Genomic DNA, 19,943 nt, shown 5'->3' with positions numbered 1-19,943 from the left:
CCTACCATACAACCTACAGCGTCCGCAACCTACCATACAACCTACAGCGTCCGCAACCTACCATACAACCTACAGCGTCCGCAACCTACCATACAACCTACAGCCTCCGCAACCTACCATACAACCTACAGCGTCCGCAACCTACCATACAACCTACAGCGTCCGCAACCTACCATACAACCTACAGCGTCCGCAACCTACCATACAACCTACAGCCTCCGCAACCTACCATACAACCTACAGCGTCCGCAACCTACCATACAACCTACAGCCTCCGCAACCTACCATACAACCTACAGCGTCCGCAACCTACCATACAACCTACAGCGTCCGCAACCTACCATACAACCTACAGCGTCCGCAACCTACCATACAACCTACAGCGTCCGCAACCTACCATACAACCTACAGCGTCCGCAACCTACCATACAACCTACAGCGTCCGCAACCTACCATACAACCTACAGCCTCCGCAACCTACCATACAACCTACAGCGTCCGCAACCTACCATACAACCTACAGCGTCCGCAACCTACCATACAACCTACAGCGTCCACAACCTACCATACAACCTACAGCCTCCGCAACCTACCATACAACCTACAGCGTCCGCAACCTACCATCCAACCTACAGCGTCCGCAACCTACCATACAACCTACAGCGTCCGCAACCTACCATACAACCTACAGCGTCCGCAACCTACCATCCAACCTACAGCGTCCGCAACCTACCATACAACCTACAGCGTCCATAACCTACCATACAACCTACCATACAACCTACAGCGTTCGCAACCTACCATACAACCTACAGCATCCGCAACCTACAGCGTCTTCAACCTACCATACAGTATGGATTGCGGGTGTTGTGGGGAGAAAAACCGCACAAGGAACAGACAGCTGAATTAAGCAGGCTGGTCTGGGCAGAGATGCGGCTGGATGTGAGCTACAGAGTTCCCTTCGGTGTATCCCAAGCATGTCCCTGGATAGCGGATGACAGCCCAACGGAAGGCCTAAGATACGGCCGCCTGGGACTGTTGTATGTGAAGCTGACAGGGGACTCTAACTTTGGGAGTGATTTGGAGTGGCGGTTGGAGGAAATCATGGATTTCAGAGAAGGGCTACTGAACGTCTCGGAAGGGCACTGGAAGATTTGGAGTTTCTGGCCGTTCAGGAATGGGAGCTGGAGATCGCCTACAGACGGCTGCTAGACTCTGCTCAGCGCCAGGGCTGGCCTCCCTTTGCCTGGGACTATCATCATCATCATGATACCCAACTTGTAGTCAGGATCAGTACTGGAAAGACCTAAATTTCACCAAACTCTGCAACGGCAACAAGTTTCACCTAAACAGAAAGAGGTACGGCAAAGCCGTCTAACAAACGGTCATGCTTGGCCACCCTCCTGCTGGGTGCCGGAGGCCTGAGCCTATTAGGGATGTTTATTTGGGAATGTAGACCCTGAAGGGAAGGCCTTAGTGCAGAACCTGAGAGAGTCCAAGGAAAGGAGGACGTCCCTTAGAACGAGGCATTGAGGGCGGAGTGCGACGTGGCCCAACGAGAGTCCCTGAGATTCTGTTCTCTGATGGATCGGACTTGCTGTGTTTTTCTCCACTCTACACACTTTGAAGGAGGTCAGGGGTGGTGGGAACCATTTCTGTTTGTTCATCTGTTGTTTGATCTCCACGGCGTGTTCATATATTTCCTTTACACGGATGATGTGACCACCAGGCTTCGCACCTTCACGTAGAACGATGACTTGCCTGAACCTGTCTCTGGTTCTCCTGCTCTTCTGTTGTGGGGCATCTTGTGAGGTTCTCCAGCACTTCACCGATGTACCCAGCTGCAAGAATTTCTTCTACCAGGGACAGGAGCCACTGGGGCTTTCCTCCAATGCCACAGCCAATATCTGCCAACGCCTGGGAGGGAACTATTATTATGCCACCCTATACCATCGCTTAGCTCGGGTACCCATCTACTCAGCCTATATCCTGGAGGTCTCCACCACGTCCAGGCCTGACCTCTCCTCCACCAATTGGTACCTGGAGCCCATGGTAAGAATAGGGACACCACAAGCAGATCTGAAGTATTGATGGGGGAGGGATGCCCACCTGAATGTAGAGTCAGGCTAAGGATGGCTGTAGACAAGGACAGATGGAGACCCATCCATCCTCATGACATGACCTGTACTCCGGGGACTTACCTCCTCTCCAAAGAATGTATTACTGAGAGAAGGGAACTGTTACTCATCCATCACAAAAACCTTCCAGCATGATGGATATCTAATAAAAGAGAAGCCAGGAGTACAGAATGGAGGGGGGGGGGTGAGGAGAGACCAGAGTAATCTGGCTGAGGGCTTCAGGGACTAGTAATAGTGAGATCTAATTGTGGAGTAATAATGGAGGACTTCATGGAAAATAGTAATAGTGAGATCTAATTGTGGAGTAATAATGGAGGGCTTCATGGAAAATAGTAATAGTGAGATCTAATTGTGGAGTAATAATGGAGGGCTTCGTGGAAAATAGTAACAATGGGATCTAATTGTGGAGTAATAATGGAGGGCTTCATGGAAAATAGTAATAATGGGATCTAATTGTGGAGTAATAATGGAGGGCTTCATGGAAAATAGTAATAATGGGATCTAATTGTAGAGTAATAATGGAGGGCTTCATGGAAAATAGTAACAATGGGATCTAATTGTGGAGTAATAATGGAGGGCTTCAGGGACTAGTAATTGTGAGATCTAATTGTGGAGTAATAATGGAGGACTTTATGGAAAATAGTAACAATGGGATCTAATTGTGGAGTAATAATGGAGGACTTTATGGAAAATAGTAATAATGGGATCTAATTGTGGAGTAATAATGGAGGGCTTCATGGAAAATAGTAATAATGGGATCTAATTGTGGAGTAATAATGGAGGGCTTCATGGAAAATAGTAATAATGGGATCTAATTGTGGAGTAATAATGGAGGACTTCATGGAAAATAGTAACAATGAGATCTAATTGTGGAGTAATAATGGAGGGCTTCAGGGACTAGTAATTGTGAGATCTAATTGTGGAGTAATAATGGAGGACTTTATGGAAAATAGTAACAATGGGATCTAATTGTGGAGTAATAATGGAGGGCTTCATAAAAAATAGTAATAATGGGATCTAATTGTGGAGTAATAATGGAGGACTTCATGGAAAATAGTAATAATGGGATCTAATTGTAGAGTAATAATGGAGGGCTTCATGGAAAATAGTAATAATGGGATCTAATTGTGGGGTAATAATGGAGGACTTCATGAAAAATAGTAATAATGGGATCTAATTGTAGAGTAATAATGGAGGGCTTCATGGAGAATAGTGATAATGGGATCTAATTGTGGAGTAATAATGGAGGGCTTCATGAAAAATAGTAATAATGGGATCTAATTGTAGAGTAATAATGGAGGGCTTCATGGAAAATAGTAATAATGGGATCTAATTGTGGGGTAATAATGGAGGACTTCATGGAAAATAGTAATAATGGGATCTAATTGTGGAGTAATAATGGAGGACTTCATGGAAAATAGTAATAATGGGATCTAATTGTGGGGTAATAATGGAGGACTTCATGAAAAATAGTAATAATGGGATCTAATTGTGGAGTAATAATGGAGGACTTCATGGAAAATAGTAACAATGGGATCTAATTGTGGAGTAATAATGGAGGGCTTCATGGAAAATAGTGATAATGGGATCTAATTGTGGAGTAATAATGGAGGGCTTCATGGAAAATAGTAATAATGGGATCTAATTGTGGAGTAATAATGGAGGGCTTCATGGAAAATAGTGATAATGGGATCTAATTGTGGAGTAATAATGGAGGGCTTCATGGAAAATAGTAATAATGGGATCTAATTGTGGAGTAATAATGGAGGGCTTCATGGAAAATAGTGATAATGGGATCTAATTGTGGAGTAATAATGGAGGGCTTCATGGAAAATAGTAATAATGGGATCTAATTGTGGAGTAATAATGGAGGACTTCATGAAAAATAGTAATAATGGGATCTAATTGTGGAGTAATAATGGAGGACTTCATGGAAAATAGTAACAATGGGATCTAATTGTGGAGTAATAATGGAGGGCTTCATGGAAAATAGTGATAATGGGATCTAATTGTGGAGTAATAATGGAGGGCTTCATGGAAAATAGTAATAATGGGATCTAATTGTGGAGTAATAATGGAGGGCTTCATGGAAAATAGTGATAATGGGATCTAATTGTGGAGTAATAATGGAGGGCTTCATGGAAAATAGTAATAGTGAGATCTAATTGTGGAGTAATAATGGAGGACTTCATGGAAAATAGTAATAACGAGATCTAATTGTGGAGTAATAATGGAGGACTTCATGGAAAATAGTAATAATGGGATCTAATTGTGGAGTAATAATGGAGGACTTCATGGAAAATAGTAATAATGGGATCTAATTGTAGAGTAATAATGGAGGGCTTCATGGAAAATAGTAATAATGGGATCTAATTGTGGAGTAATAATGGAGGACTTCATGGAAAATAGTAACAATGGGATCTAATTGTGGAGTAATAATGGAGGGCTTCATGGAAAATAGTGATAATGGGATCTAATTGTGGAGTAATAATGGAGGGCTTCATGGAAAATAGTAATAGTGAGATCTAATTGTGGAGTAATAATGGAGGACTTCATGGAAAATAGTAATAACGAGATCTAATTGTGGAGTAATAATGGAGGACTTCATGGAAAATAGTAATAATGGGATCTAATTGTGGAGTAATAATGGAGGACTTCATGGAAAATAGTAATAATGGGATCTAATTGTAGAGTAATAATGGAGGGCTTCATGGAAAATAGTAATAATGGGATCTAATTGTGGAGTAATAATGGAGGACTTCATGGAAAATAGTAATAATGGGATCTAATTGTGGAGTAATAATGGAGGACTTCATGGAAATAAGTAACAATGGGATCTAATTGTGGAGTAATAATGGAGGACTTCATGGAAAATAGTAATAATGGGATCTAATTGTAGAGTAATAATGGAGGACTTCATGGAAAATAGTGATAGGGGAGTATTGTAGAATAAAAGGAGGAGCCATAGAAAATAGTAATGGAGGAGTATTATAGGGTAATGCAGTATTTTAGGGATAACGGGTAACATTTTGGAAGTATTGGAAATGCTGTAATAGGAATGGAGGAAGGCTCATGGAAAATAGTAATAATGGGATCTAATTGTGGAGTAATAATGGAGGACTTCATGGAAAATAGTAATAATGGGATCTAATTGTGGAGTAATAATGGAGGGCTTCATGGAAAATAGTAATAATGGGATCTAATTGTGGAGTAATAATGGAGGACTTCATGGAAAATAGTAATAATGGGATCTAATTGTGGAGTAATAATGGAGGACTTCATGGAAAATAGTAATAATGGGATCTAATTGTAGAGTAATAATGGAGGGCTTCATGGAAAATAGTAATAATGGGATCTAATTGTGGAGTAATAATGGAGGGCTTCATGGAAAATAGTGATAATGGGATCTAATTGTGGAGTAATAATGGAGGGCTTCATGGAAAATAGTAATAGTGAGATCTAATTGTGGAGTAATAATGGAGGACTTCATGGAAAATAGTAATAACGAGATCTAATTGTGGAGTAATAATGGAGGACTTCATGGAAAATAGTAATAATGGGATCTAATTGTGGAGTAATAATGGAGGACTTCATGGAAAATAGTAATAATGGGATCTAATTGTAGAGTAATAATGGAGGGCTTCATGGAAAATAGTAATAATGGGATCTAATTGTGGAGTAATAATGGAGGACTTCATGGAAAATAGTAATAATGGGATCTAATTGTGGAGTAATAATGGAGGACTTCATGGAAAATAGTAACAATGGGATCTAATTGTGGAGTAATAATGGAGGACTTCATGGAAAATAGTAATAATGGGATCTAATTGTAGAGTAATAATGGAGGGCTTCATGGAAAATAGTGATAGGGGAGTATTGTAGAATAAAAGGAGGAGCCATAGAAAATAGTAATGGAGGAGTATTATAGGGTAATGCAGTATTTTAGGGATAACGGGTAACATTTTGGAAGTATTGGTGTAATAGGAATGGAGGAAGGCTCATGGAAAGTAGTCCTAGATAAGTATTAGTGGAGGGACATGGAAATGGTATAACATGGGAGGGCTTCAGGGTACCTAGTTATAATATTGGAGGAGTGTAGAGTAATAGCTGAGGGATGAGGTGTACTGGTAACAATAATGTAGTATTTTAGTAATAGAGGAAAGATGAAGAATATTTACTGTAATGATGGAGTGTTGTAGAGTAATAGGGACGGGGGTCATAGAAAACGAGTATTGTGGAGGATACGAGATGAAATGAATGGAGTAATAGAGGGGAGGAGAGTGACTATTACTAAAATTAGGAGTAATAGTGGGGGGGGGCTTTGGTAACAGTAGGGTATTGTAATTGAGCATGAAGAAAGAATGAAAATTGTAGCATGAAGAAGCAATACCCAGAGTATTAATGGAGTACATTATATTAGAATAGTAAAGGGGGGGTCATGTTCACTAATAGTAATAAAGGAGTATTGTAGAGTAATACGTAACATATGCAATTGGACTAGTATTAATATCAGTGGAAGCTCTCGGGGAAGGGGTAATTACCGGACTGAGGCCCAGATTCTCAAAGAAGTTACGCCGGCGTATCTCGAGATGCGCGGCGTAAGTGTAAATGTGCGCCGTACCCACAGAACAAGATACGCCTGAAAATAGGCTTCCTCCGACCGACGTAACTTTCCTACGCCGGCGTAGCGTGGGCGCATATTTACGCTGGACGCATCTTGCGCTCCCATTGATTTCCTATGCAAATATGCAAATGAGGGAGATACGCCGATTCCAGAACGTACGTCTGTCCGGCGCAGGCTACGCGCGGTGCGCGCAAGTTGTACGTCCGGCATAAAGTTACCCCTCATAAAGCAGGGGTAACTCAGCACCAGACGGGCACAGGTCAGCTGGAGAGCAGTACAGCAGTGTTACGGACGAGCTGAGCAACCACACTTGCAGGACAACACATCTGTGTGCCAACATGCCAGGGGCAGCCATGGTCATAGCACTACTGCGTCCACAGGCGCCTAGGAGCGCACGGGAGAGGATATTCCGCACGTGCATGAACGTCTTTGGCATGGGTGATTCAGAGGTGTATCGCATCTTCAGATTCAGCCCTGATGCCATCCTGGAAATAGCCACACCCCTGCATGATGACATCACCAGCCAGACACACCCCTCACATGCAGTGCAGCCACTGGTCAAGGTACTGGCAACACTCCATTTCCTGGCCACTGGATCTTTTCAGCGCACAAGTGGAGTCGTGTCTGGGATGTCACAATCCTCCATGAGCAGATGTGTGCACCAGGTTGCCCCCGCAATCCTCAGACGCATGTCCCACCACATCATCAGACCCACCCAGGAGGACCTGCAGCAGAAGGCAATGGAGGATTTCTACAGAATTGCCAGATTCCCATGCACCGTGGGGGCCATTGATTGCACACATGTGGCACTACGGCCCCCCCGTGACACAGAGCACATATACCGCAATAGGAAGCACTGGCATTCCATCAACGTTCAGGTGATAGCCGATGCCCAATACCTCATATGGCACGTCCGTGCCAAACACCCCGGGGCCAGCCATGACAGCTACATATTCCGTCAAAGCGACATCTCCACAGAACGTGTATGGGGACAGCTGGCTGGTTGGTGAGTGACATGGGAGTCAGGTATGACTGTCCCCCCCCATGATGCCGACATCACGAGGGGCACATGCACGACTAACATCCTTCTGTCTTTTCCCTTCCAGGTGACGCGGCATATGCACTTGGACCCCATCTCATGACTCCATACCGGAACCCCCAAACCAGAGGAGAGAGAAGATACAATGATGCACACATACGTACCCGTGCAGTGGTGGAACGCACCTTTGGCCTCCTGAAGTCACGTTTCCGATGCCTGGATAAGTCCGGGGGTACCCTGTTGTATTCCCCAAACTTTGTGTGCCAGATCATCGGTGCATGTTGCATTCTGCACAACTACGCCATGAGAGAGGGCCTGGAGATTGAGCTAAGTGATGACCTGACCCCCGAACCACACAGTCCCCCCCTGCCCGAGGCTACCCCGTCTGCTGAGGGAAGAGCACTAAGGTGATGCCTTGTGGAACACATCTTTGCACGTTAAACACACACATTCATCATGGCACAAGGAGAATGCACGCATGCACATCACTGTGGTCCCTAGCACACACACACCACATCCACATCACATTCGATTAGCCCAAGTCCACCATGCAGGACTTGGGAGCAGCAAAGCCACGCCAAGGCCTCAATGGTGTTGCTGACCATTCATACACCATTCACACGGTCGTGGGGATAACCTCTCCCCCGACAACCCAGGGTGACACCCTTTTTCCGGCAGGAATGTCACCCCCACATTCAAACACCAGTCACACTGTAGCCTGCACTACTGACTGTGTGCTTGGGCTATAAAACATAAAAAACTCATAACCTGAGTATAAAAATATAAACATAAAAAACTCATAACCCGAGTATAAAAAAAGAAACACCAAAAAAAGAAATAACGGCGCTGACGTGGCCCACACCTGCCACGGGCCCGGCTCCTCATGGGAGACTCATGGGGGGGGGAATCAGGAGGAGGAGGAGCATCCCCTGGTCTCTCCACGGCTAGCGGCCTGCCCTCCAATGCCAGGGCGATGCGGGTGAGGACCGCATTTGTGTCCTGGATGGCTGCAGTGTTGTCCCTGACAGACTCTCATCCACAAGGCCTGCTGTGGTGGCCTGCAGATCCCCAGGCATGTGACCACAGCAGCCGTATTTGCCCCAACGTCCTGGACAGCTTCTGACATAGTGGGAAAGGAGGCCATGCTGTCTGCCATGCGTTCCACATGCATGGCAAGCTCACCCAGATGGCGGGTCTGGCGGGCCTGGTCCCTCCTGAGGCGTTCCGGGAGAACATCAGAGACCCCCCTTGTCTTCCTGGACACCTTCCTGTGGCCAGAAGAGGCTTGGGGCTGTGGAGAAGGGGAGACCCTTGAGGAAGCCCTGTTGGGGGAGGACCGGGAGGGGCTACCCCTGATGGAGGGCTGACTGGTCACGGCCACAGGGGGAGAATCCTCTAAATAGAGCCTGACCTCGTTCCCACTGGTCACCACCTCCTCCTCAACCACGTCCTGAGGAGAGGTGTGGCCACTCCCCTCCACTGATGACTCCAGGCTTGCCAAGAGGTCTGACTTGGACTGATGTCCGGGGGATGGTGTGGACTGGCCACCGGCATCAGATGGCCCAGCTCCCTCCTGCACATCTGTGGATGACACAAAACATTCACATGTTGCAGGATCCACACACTTGTCACATGTTCCCTTCCACCCCCACACATGCTACAGACCAGATAGGAGATAAAACATACTTACCTGTCCTCAAGGCCTGTTCAAAGGAGTCATAGCCCTCCACTCCCTCCACTTGATGCCTTTGGAGGCACTGGGCAACCACCTGCTCCTCAGGAGTCAACGTCAAGGTAGTTGCTGGTCCCCCTCCAGTGCCCCTGGCATGAGTCCTCATCTTGGCCAGCTTACCTTTCACCAGGCGACGCAAATCATTGATTTTTTTAAGAATATAATTTGGGGTCCTGACCTCATATCCCAACGCATTCACATCAGCCGCAATCTGCGACAGGATCTCCATCCTCCTAGCCAGGGTGGTGTTGGCACTCTCTGCACCATGGAGAAAGATATCAAACTGGGCCATGGCCCTGATAATCACCGCCTTCTCCTGTGGGGAAAAATTAAACTTCCTCCTCTTAGTTGCTGGAGCAGACATGGCTAAAAAAAAACAGCAGCAAAGAAACCAGCAAAAGTACCTTGCTTCGGGGGGGAAACAAGCGGTGTACTTTTGCACTGGACGGGCGCATGTCTAGGCCTATTTATGCCCTGGGCGTATCTCACTGATTACGCCAGGCCTAGTTCTGAGCATGCGCAGAGAGGCGCAGCACATAGTCAGCGTCACGGCGCATGCGCCGTTCGTTCGGCCCTTCATTTGCATGGGGTCACGGCTCATTTCAATGGAACACGCCCACTTCCTGCCTACTTTGAATTACGCCGGCTTACGCCTAGGAATTTACGTTGCGCCGGTGCAAAGTTGGGCGCAAATACTCTGAGGATACGGTACTTGACTCTCTAAGTTGAGCCGGCGTAGTGGAAATGAGATGCGCTACGCTGGCCTATATATGCGCCGATGTACGTGGATCTTCCCCGGATTGTTTAATAGAACCAAGAATACAACCTTATATACAGTTTAAAGAGGAGGTAACCAGAACATAAATTAACATGAGCTAATTAACTAATCATTTACCCAGACGAGGCGACTCCGAGATATGACTGTGACGGTATTGGTATGATATCCCCGTCAAGCATTCCCTCCTCTCCATACAAGAACATCCCAGAAGCATCCATACATGAGGCAAGGCTTAAGGCTGGAACAACACAGACTTTTAATAGTAAAAACCAGAGCTTATATGTGGTTACAACTGTTACAATGACAAATCTCCGCCCCCCCCTTACACAGTGGGGGGTCTTCAATACAGCTCCCTTGAAATAAAGATATTTCTTTGAACTAATCAGTATCTAGCCGGTTCGGCTCCGCATATAGAGAGATAATTACCACAATGAAGCAATCAGCATAATTAACATGAGCCACTTATCTAATCACAGTAACCAGTAAACACAGGGCTAGAACAATTAACATTTGAAACAGGACTGGCTGCAGAAGGGCAAATACCATTAACAGCCTTAAACAAGCAGGGAGGATTAACCTGAAGCATATAGGTAAAAAGTCCTTCACAATGGCCCCCCTTTTTCTCCCTGCTCCGGCAAACCCGGTTGGACCTTCCCTGGTCCAGTAGGGTTGACGGGTTCAGAGCTTTTAGTCCGAGGTTAACTCCGTTTGGCGTGACTGACCTCCCTTGGCAACTGCTTCCGACTTAGGTATGTCACCGGGTCGTCAGATCACACGCCGGTCAGTCCCCAAGTCTTTGTGCGATCTGCAGAGTCACCAGAAGTCAGTGTGAAGACGGCGAATGGGTCTGTGCGCCGCCATCTAGGTGTCCCGCCATGGGAGGGGCAGGTTATGGCTCTGAAGTGACAATCACAGGAGATTCATAAAAAGAAAAAGTTATATTTGTTGAAATGCTGTAGCACTGGTGCTCAGAGTCCGGGGGGGGGGGGGAATCAGAGCCCCATAAGGTCAGCCACCCCCTGCTCCCTCCGCAGCCGCCGGTTCTCCTCTTTGAGCTTCCCCAGCTCCATCTCCAGTTCATGGAGCCTGGGGGGGTCAGCCCGCTGTGACCTCAGGTGGTTGTTCTCCTCCTCCATGCGGCTTATGCACTCCTCCAGCTCTATGTACTCACGGATCAGATCCTGCTTGCTCATGTCCTGCAGGCTTTCCACGTGGTCCTTCATCATCAGGAACTGGGTGGTGGTGTAAGGGGCCACCGGTGGGCCCTTGGCGAACATCTCGGCCCGCATCTGTGGCGCCCGCTGCGATTCCATCTCCTCCAGTCGCTTCTTCTCCTCCCAGGTCCGCTGGTTATATGACTTCCAGGACCTCTTCTTCTTGGAGGGTAGCTGGCGGTGCCTCTTTCTGCCCAGCTCCCTCCAAGGCCCCTCCGGCTCATGGCTGTCGCCCATGACCAGCTGACAATGGTTTTTCCTGTTGTCCGTAATAACAGATTGTACCATGAGGGCTTCGTAAGGGGTGCCCAATGGTTCTTCCTGACCCAGCTCCTGGAGATCCCAAGCCGAGTCTACACAATGGGCTGCTGCTGGTGGGCGGTACCCAGGTTGAGACCAATTTGACCTGGTGTTGTCATTCAGGGGGCAATTCTGCTTGAAGTGACCCAGCTGTTTGCACCGGAAGCAGCGTTGTTCGTTGTCCTCCTGGCGTGGGTAGCGAGGGCTCGATGTCATCGATCTGTTAGGCGGTTGGTATCTAGCGGCTGGTGGGTGTGAGGGCGCCGTTGGTCGTGGAGGTTGTACCCGTGGTGTGACCTGGTTTGTCTTGCGAGTATCCGCATATTCATCCGCCAACTTCGTGGCCTCTGGTAGAGTCATGGGCCTGCGATCTCTCACCCAATCTTTGACATCCGTCTGGATGTGATTGTAAAATTGCTCCAGGAGCATTAGTTGCAAAATGTCCTCTGCGGTGGTGGCCTGGCTGCTGTTAACCCAGTTAGAGGCCGACAGGGATAACTGGCATGCCCATTCTGCGTAAGAGTCTTTCGTGGTTTTGCGTGAGTCCCTGAACTTCTGTCGGTGGGACTCTGGGGTTACTGCATAACGAGCCAGGAGCACTTCTTTAACCCTGTGTCAGGGCTCCATTCCCGGCTCCATTGAGCTCCCGCGCATGCGCGGTACGGCAGCGCGCCGTGTGCGTGGAAGCGCGCACGTGCAGGTACGCGGCAACCCTGGGGCCAATCAGAGGCCGGACACTCCTATTTAAACCAGCAGCCTTCCCTGAACAGGTTGCTGGTTTGTCTTCAGCTCCTATGTGTTTACCTCTTGCCGTACCTGCCTGTTTTGACCCGGAATTCCTGACGACTCTCCTCTCACCTGGAACCTCTGACCCTTTGGCTAATGTTACCTGGATTGCTGTTGTCTCCTGCCCCTTGACCTTGGCTTGCTCTCATGGACTCCCTCTGAACTCTCCTGCCCTTGACCCTCGGCCTGTGACTCGGATTTGCCTTCATCTCCTGTGGACCCTACCAGACTTACCTACCAGTTCCTGCCTGACCAACGCTTGTCTCCAGTCTTCTGCACCTGCCCTGCTTCTGTCAGCTGCACCAAGTCTGCCTGCCAGCTCCCGGCACCGGTGCCTCCTTGTGCCGTCCCTCCTCTGTCCCAACTCCAGGGAGTGGTCTGCACAGGGTCGCAAAGGTGAGCCGCCCTCAGCATCTCGGTCTCGGTGAGTACAGGCTCTGACACCCTGGCGTAGCTATGGATATCCTGATCTGGCACGGTCCGGAAAGCATCAGAAGCTTTGCCTGACAGTTTGCCTGACAATATTGAAACCCACTCTCTTCTAGCTATTCGGTGCAGGTTACATTGTCGCTCAAAGTCTGCCAGGTAGTTATCAATCTCACAGTCCTTTTCATCAAAAGCTTTAAAAGCGCTAAACGGAATCTTCCTTGCGTCTGCTGTGCTGTACTCACTGTTTGGAGAATGTGCGGCTGCTTGTTGGACTGCTGCCAGTTTTAACTGTAGCTCTGCGTCTCTTATTTGTTTAGCCTCCTTCGCTAACAGGTCCATCACTTTCAGCACCACATCCGGCGTTGGGTTCGGGCCGAACCACGCTAGCTTCTCTCTCATTAGCTTGTTGGCTGGCGATTCCTCCTCCTGAATCACTGGTATCTCCATCTCTTGTACTGCTGGCGTTGCTGCAATCACGTTCTCCTGGTCTAGCTCCATTGATTCTGCTATGATGACCCGCTTGGTTTTGTTGCTAGCAATCCTTCCACGAACTTCCAGTAGTTCTTTCAGTGTATTTCTTTTAAGCAGGGTGTAGCAGCCTTCCATTCACTGTTCCCAGTGTCTGCTTGGAATCCGGGTGTAAGGGAGAGTAGAAGGGAAAATCCCGCTGCTGCCAACCAATTTGTGACGGTATTGGTATGATATCCCCGTCAAGCATTCCCTCCTCTCCATACAAGAACATCCCAGAAGCATCCATACATGAGGCAAGGCTTAAGGCTGGAACAACACAGACTTTTAATAGTAAAAAAACAGAGCTTATATGTGGTTACAACTGTTACAATGACAAATCTCCGCCCCCCCTTACACAGTGGGGGGTCTTCAATACAGCTCCTTTGAAATAAAGATATTTTTTTGAACTAGTCAGTATCTAGCCGGTTCGGCTCCGCATATAGAGAGATAATTATCACAATGAAGCAATCAGCATAATTAACATGAGCCACTTATCTAATCACAGTAACCAGTAAACACAGGGCTAGAACAATTAACATTTGAAACAGGACTGGCTGCAGAAGGGTAAATACCATTAACAGCCTTAAACAAGCAGGGAGGATTAACCTGAAGCATATAGGTAAAAAGTCCTTCACAATGATCTCTCAGAGTAGATGTCACATCTCCTCGCTCACCTGCTATACAATACACATTATCATAAGTGTAAACACAGGACATCTTCACACAATAGTGTAAAAATATATTGTGCTAAACTACAAAACGTTTGTGATAAATAAAAAGTGAAACTACAAAGTGTAAGGCAGCCAACACAACAATGGAAAATTGTAAAAAGAATAAGAAAGAAAAGTGCAGCGCCAAATGAAACTGGTTTACTCTGCTGAGCAATACCATGTAGTGTATCCGTAGGTGAATCTGGATAACACACCTATTCACAGTGTATACAAAATGTAATGAGAGTATAAAGTGAATCAAACCAAAGGTGAATCACATAGAAGGTACCTGAATAGACCTTCACAGACCTCTACGCTCAGTATTGTGTAAACTATTCACAGTGCATACAAATTATATTGTGAGTATAAAGTGAATGAACCCAGCAGTGAGTCACATGAAATGGACCTGAATAGACCTTCACGGTCCAACAAAGTGTACAAATATAATAACCAGTGTCAGAAGAACATTATGATTATTCCGTGAAAAATAAAAATATGTAATTCTATATTGGAAAAAGTACATTAAATACACAACAAGGGTATTCTTATATTCTCATAGATGGAAAAAGCGCTCTCCTCGCTGATACATGGTGTCCCATCCTCAGATAGGTGATCCTTACAGTAAGAGTAAATATTGTAGACCCACAGCTCACCATACGGTGGGGGGTCCTCAAGGCTTGTGTCAGGGACCAATTCCATCTGGATTCCATTCATCAACAAGATAATCACCATTGGACATTCCTTGTTCGGCTGCTGCAAAGGATCTTGTTTGGAACATCATCTGGATTGTCCGGGAGGGTAACCAGGTAGGGCAATCGGCCCACACAAGCCTTGAGGACCCCCCACCGTATGGTGAGCTGTGGGTCTACAATATTTACTCTTACTGTAAGGATCACCTATCTGAGGATGGGACACCATGTATAATGTTCTTCTGACACTGGTTATTAGTGTTGCTCACGAATATTCGTATTGCGAATATTCGTTCCGAATATGGCATATTCGAGTATTCGCGAATAACTCGAATATCGCGGCCAAAATTCGCTATTCCTAATATTCGTATTTTTTCAAATTTATTTTTAAAACAGATCACATCCTAGTGATCTCCATCGACGTCTAAAAGCATTGCTGGTATGATTAGAGACCTTGGGCCGAGTAGCTGAGGCGATCATTTTATATTGCCGAATATTCGCGAATACTTTCTCCGCCCTTCTTTTGCATCAGAGCCAATCAGAGTTCTCCTACCACAGTTGTCAGAGGTTAGCAACCAATAGGAACCTGCCTGCACGGCCATTATATAAGATCACTCCCAGCAGTATTTCAGTGCAGATTCACAAGGTGGCTAGAGAGAGTGGAGTGTTTCTGTGCGTTTTTCCAGTGTATCACATCTTCAAAGAATTTTCCATCTTTTGTCCCGTGTCATCATTTGCATTTCACCTCTTTAATGAGAATAATAACTGTTTAACATAAAGACATTTAGCCTAGGTTCACACTGCTGCGAATTCAAAATCGCGGTAAAATGCGCGATTTTACCGCGATTTCGCGGCTGCGATTTTCCCGCGATTTCGGCCGCAATTTAATGTAAATCGCGGCCCGAAATCGCAAAAAGTAGTACAGGAACTACTTTTTGAAATCGCAGATGCAGCGTCGCACTGATTAGGACAGTGCCATTGCCGACAATTGCCGCCGATTTGAGATGCGATTTGACATGTCAAATCGCATCTCAAATCGTTCCAAATCGTACCCAGTGTGAACCAGGGCTTAAGAGATGTCAACGTAAACGGTTTACTTGGCTTTTTTTTAACTCAACAGAATCAGGGGCCCCAGTGTGCGGTTGATCTTTACCTAACTCAATACAGGTCAGTCTAGAGGAGAGATCTGTATTTTCCAAATCTATGGTTATTCATTATCTATTAAACTAATCAATATACAAATTGGTCAAAGTAAACCCTCAAATCTATATAATAATGTATTTATTTTATTAATACCTTGTTGTTAGTTGCAGGGTCCATTACGTAAAACCACACTTTTTCCAAAGGGCAGGTGAAATTGAATGTTTCAGAATTTCGCAATCAATTTCGCATTCGTATTAGCGAAATTTCTCAAAAAATTTTTTTTGATAAAATATCTCGAATATTCGATTTTAGCGAATATTTCACGAATATTCGTCTATATATTCGTGATATATCGCGAAATCGAATATGGCGTATTCCGCTCAACACTACTGGTTATTATATTTGTACACTTTGTTGGACCGTGAAGGTCTATTCAGGTCCATTTCATGGGACTCACTGCTGGTTTCATTCACTTTATACTCACAATATAATTTGTATGCACTGTGAATAGTTTACACAATACTGAGCGTAGAGGTCTGTGAAGGTCTATTCAGGTACCTTCTATGTCATTCACCTTTGGTTTGATTCACTTTATACTCTCATTACATTTTGTATACACTGTGAATAGGTGTGTTATCCAGATTCACCGACGGATACACTACAGGACATCTTCACACAATAGCAGGGTCAATTAGCACAGAGAACAGACAGATGGCTGGAGGTGAGGGAATAAGCATCTCCTTACACTGTATGTCCCAACAGTATGACTCCGTCACTCTAATATGTCATATACAGGGTCCCCGGGCATACAGCTCACAAAGAGCACCCCTCCCCCAATGCCAGGGCCCATGATCGCAAGGCAAGAGGCGAGCATTCAGTCCCCTCCAAAAGCCTCTGTCCCGGGTGAGTCTGTCACATTTGGATGTCACGTTGATTCTCCATCATTGGTTGGTTGGATGCAGGGCTGGACTGGGACAAAAATTTGGCCCTGGACTTCATCCAGACTGGCCCACTTTGACAGGTCTCTCCCATGGCGGCCGGACAACTCCCCCCCCCCCCCCCCCCCCGGCCACCCGCACCCCCTCTCCCACTTCACTAGCCACTAGCCGTTTTACTTTATTAGAGTAGAGCGGCTGGTACTGGTACTTTTATAGGCAGTACCAGTGGGGAAGCTAGACATTATTTCACCCGGGGTAAAGAATCAGTTTGGTGCCCCCCCTTATGGGACAAGATTAGGCACAAGTGAGAAACTCCCAGGCCATGCTGTTGAGTCAGCTGTCTGTCCCCCCCTTCCCCATGCTCCTCTGTCGTCCCCCCTGCTCCTCTGGCGTCCCCTCATGCTCCTCTGTTGTCCCCCTGCTTATCTGGTCCTCCCCCTGCTTATTTGTTCCCCCCAGGAGAGCGCTGCGGGGAGGGAGAGACAGAGGAGCGGAGAGGGCGGCGGTCTGCTGTCACTGAAGCCAGCCCACTGAGCCATCGGCCCACCGGGAAACTCCCTGTAGTCCCAATGGCCAGTCCATCCCTGGTTGGATGTCACGTTGATTCTCCCTCATTGGTTGGTTGGATGTCATGTTGATTCTCCCTCATTGGTTGGTTGGATGTCATGTTGATTCTCCCTCATTGGTTGGTTGGATGTCATGTTGATTCTCCCTCATTGGTTGGTTGGATGTCATGTTGATTCTCCCTCATTGGTTGGTTGGATGTCACGTTGATTCTCCATCATTGGTTGGTTGGATGTCATGTTGATTCTCTCTCGTTGGTTGGTTGGATGTCATGTTGATTCTCTCTCGTTGGTTGGTTGGATGTCATGTTGATTCTCCCTCATTGGTTGGTTGGATGTCATGTTGATTCTCTCTCGTTGGTTGGTTGGATGTCATGTTGATTCTCCCTCATTGGTTGGTTGGATGTCATGTTGATTCTCCCTCATTGGTTGGTTGGATGTCATGTTGATTCTCCCTCATTGGTTGGTTGGATGTCATGTTGATTCTCCATCATTGGTTGGTTGGATGTCATGTTGATTCTCCCTCATTGGTTGGTTGGATGTCATGTTGATTCTCCCTCATTGGTTGGTTGGATGTCATGTTGATTCTCCCTCATTGGTTGGTTGGATGTCATGTTGATTCTCCCTCATTGGTTGGTTGGATGTCACGTTGATTCTCCATCATTGGTTGGTTGGATGTCATGTTGATTCTCCCTCATTGGTTGGTTGGATGTCATGTTGATTCTCTCTCGTTGGTTGGTTGGATGTCATGTTGATTCTCCCTCATTGGTTGGTTGGATGTCATGTTGATTCTCCATCATTGGTTGGTTGGATGTCATGTTGATTCTCCCTCATTGGTTGGTTGGATTTCATGGTTATCTTCTTCTTCTTCTCCCCACAGCTGGCGGGAATCGGCCAGAAGGACATGCTTCAGCCATCGAATTCTGTGATGAGTATGGACATGGATGACGTGATAGAGAGTCAGGCTGTGAACGATGATTACAGGAACTCTGGTCTCAGCCGGGGACACGTCAATCCCAGCATGCACCACAGCTCTAATTCCCAGCTCTCCACATTCACCTACACCAATATGGCGCCCCAAGACTCCACCTTTAATAGCGGGACCTGGAATGTTTACGAGACCTTCCTACGAGACAAGATCCTGTCCACGTGCAGCCAGACGCACATCCTTAGTGGCGTCATCGTCTCCGGATTCAATCCAACTAGAGGAAAGTGGCTGAGGAACCGCGTCAACGTGCCAGACTTTTTCTGGAGTGCATTTTGCTGCGTGCATGGAGACGGCACCAAGAGAGCGGAAGGAAGACTGGGCCGTAATAGCAGTCCGTATGATACGGTGACCAAAACCCTCCCAGAACTGGAGGAGATTCTGAACAAAACCTATGAAGGACCCGTGATGCTGTTCAAAAATGGCTGCCAGTGATCCTTTCATGTGGGGGAGGTCCATGGGGGAGGGGTGTTCTCTATGATGTAACCCACCATACAATGTCCTGACTCAACCCATGAGGATTCCCTTTATGTTCTGTGATCATCTCTAATAAATTCCTTCAGAGAATCTCCTTATTATTTCTTGGTGTTTCGTCTCCATGAACGTGTGACTCCACCCACAACTGATATCTCATTGTAAAGCCCCACACACAGGATCAGAAAATTGGACAAAATATAAGCCTGAGGCATTGCAAGGCTGAGGCCCCGTACACACGACCGGTTTTCTCCAGAAAGAAACTCGATGGGAGACGTATTCTGCCGAGAAAACCGGTCGTGTGTACACTTTTCACCGAGAAACTCGTCGAGCCAAAAAGAGAGCATGTTCTCTATTTCCTCGATGGGCAATGGGGAAAATTTGGCTCGACGAGTTTTCTGATAGCCGAACAAGGAACTCGACGAGCAAAACAATGTGTTTTGCCCGTCGAGTTTCTCGGTCGTGTCTACGGGGCCTGACAGTTACAAGCCGACTCCCACAAGCAGAGGCATGATGGGACTTGTAGTTTCACAACAGCTGAAGGGCCGCCAGTTTGAGACCCCTGTCCTATACATTTACTGTGGGGGTCCCCCGAATCTCGGAGATACCGGGAGGGGGTGGTTGGCTCAGTTCATCCATTTATATGCTTATTGGGTTATCTTATGCCGCATACACACCATCATTTTTCGGCATGAAAAAAAAAAAACAACGTTTTCCCAACTTCATCATTAAAACGACGTTGCCCACACACAAAAAACTGCTCTAGCTAAGCGCGGTGAGGTACAACACGTACGCCGGCACTATAAAGGGGAGGTTTCATGCGGATGGCGCCACCCTTGGGGCTGCTTTAGCTGATTCCGTGTTAGTAAAAGACGATTCGCGCTTTTCTGT

The 19,943-nt window shown here is 46.7% G+C and overlaps 1 protein-coding gene across 1 annotated transcript; it reads left to right on the top strand.

Moving 5' to 3' along the window:
- The first annotated feature begins 1,656 nt into the window (after window positions 1-1,656).
- On the top strand, window positions 1,657-19,149 carry LOC120924754 (endonuclease domain-containing 1 protein-like). Its single transcript, XM_040335780.1, has 2 exons — window positions 1,657-2,052; window positions 18,474-19,149. The coding sequence occupies exons 1-2, from the start codon at window positions 1,753-1,755 to the stop codon at window positions 19,011-19,013; spliced, it is 840 nt and encodes a 279-aa protein (XP_040191714.1). The 5' UTR covers window positions 1,657-1,752; the 3' UTR covers window positions 19,014-19,149.
- The last annotated feature ends 794 nt before the right edge of the window (window positions 19,150-19,943 follow it).

This window comes from Rana temporaria, chromosome 1, assembly GCF_905171775.1.
Source record: "Rana temporaria chromosome 1, aRanTem1.1, whole genome shotgun sequence".
NCBI lineage: Eukaryota > Metazoa > Chordata > Amphibia > Anura > Ranidae > Rana > Rana temporaria.
This window is presented reverse-complemented; position numbering and strand designations above follow the sequence as displayed.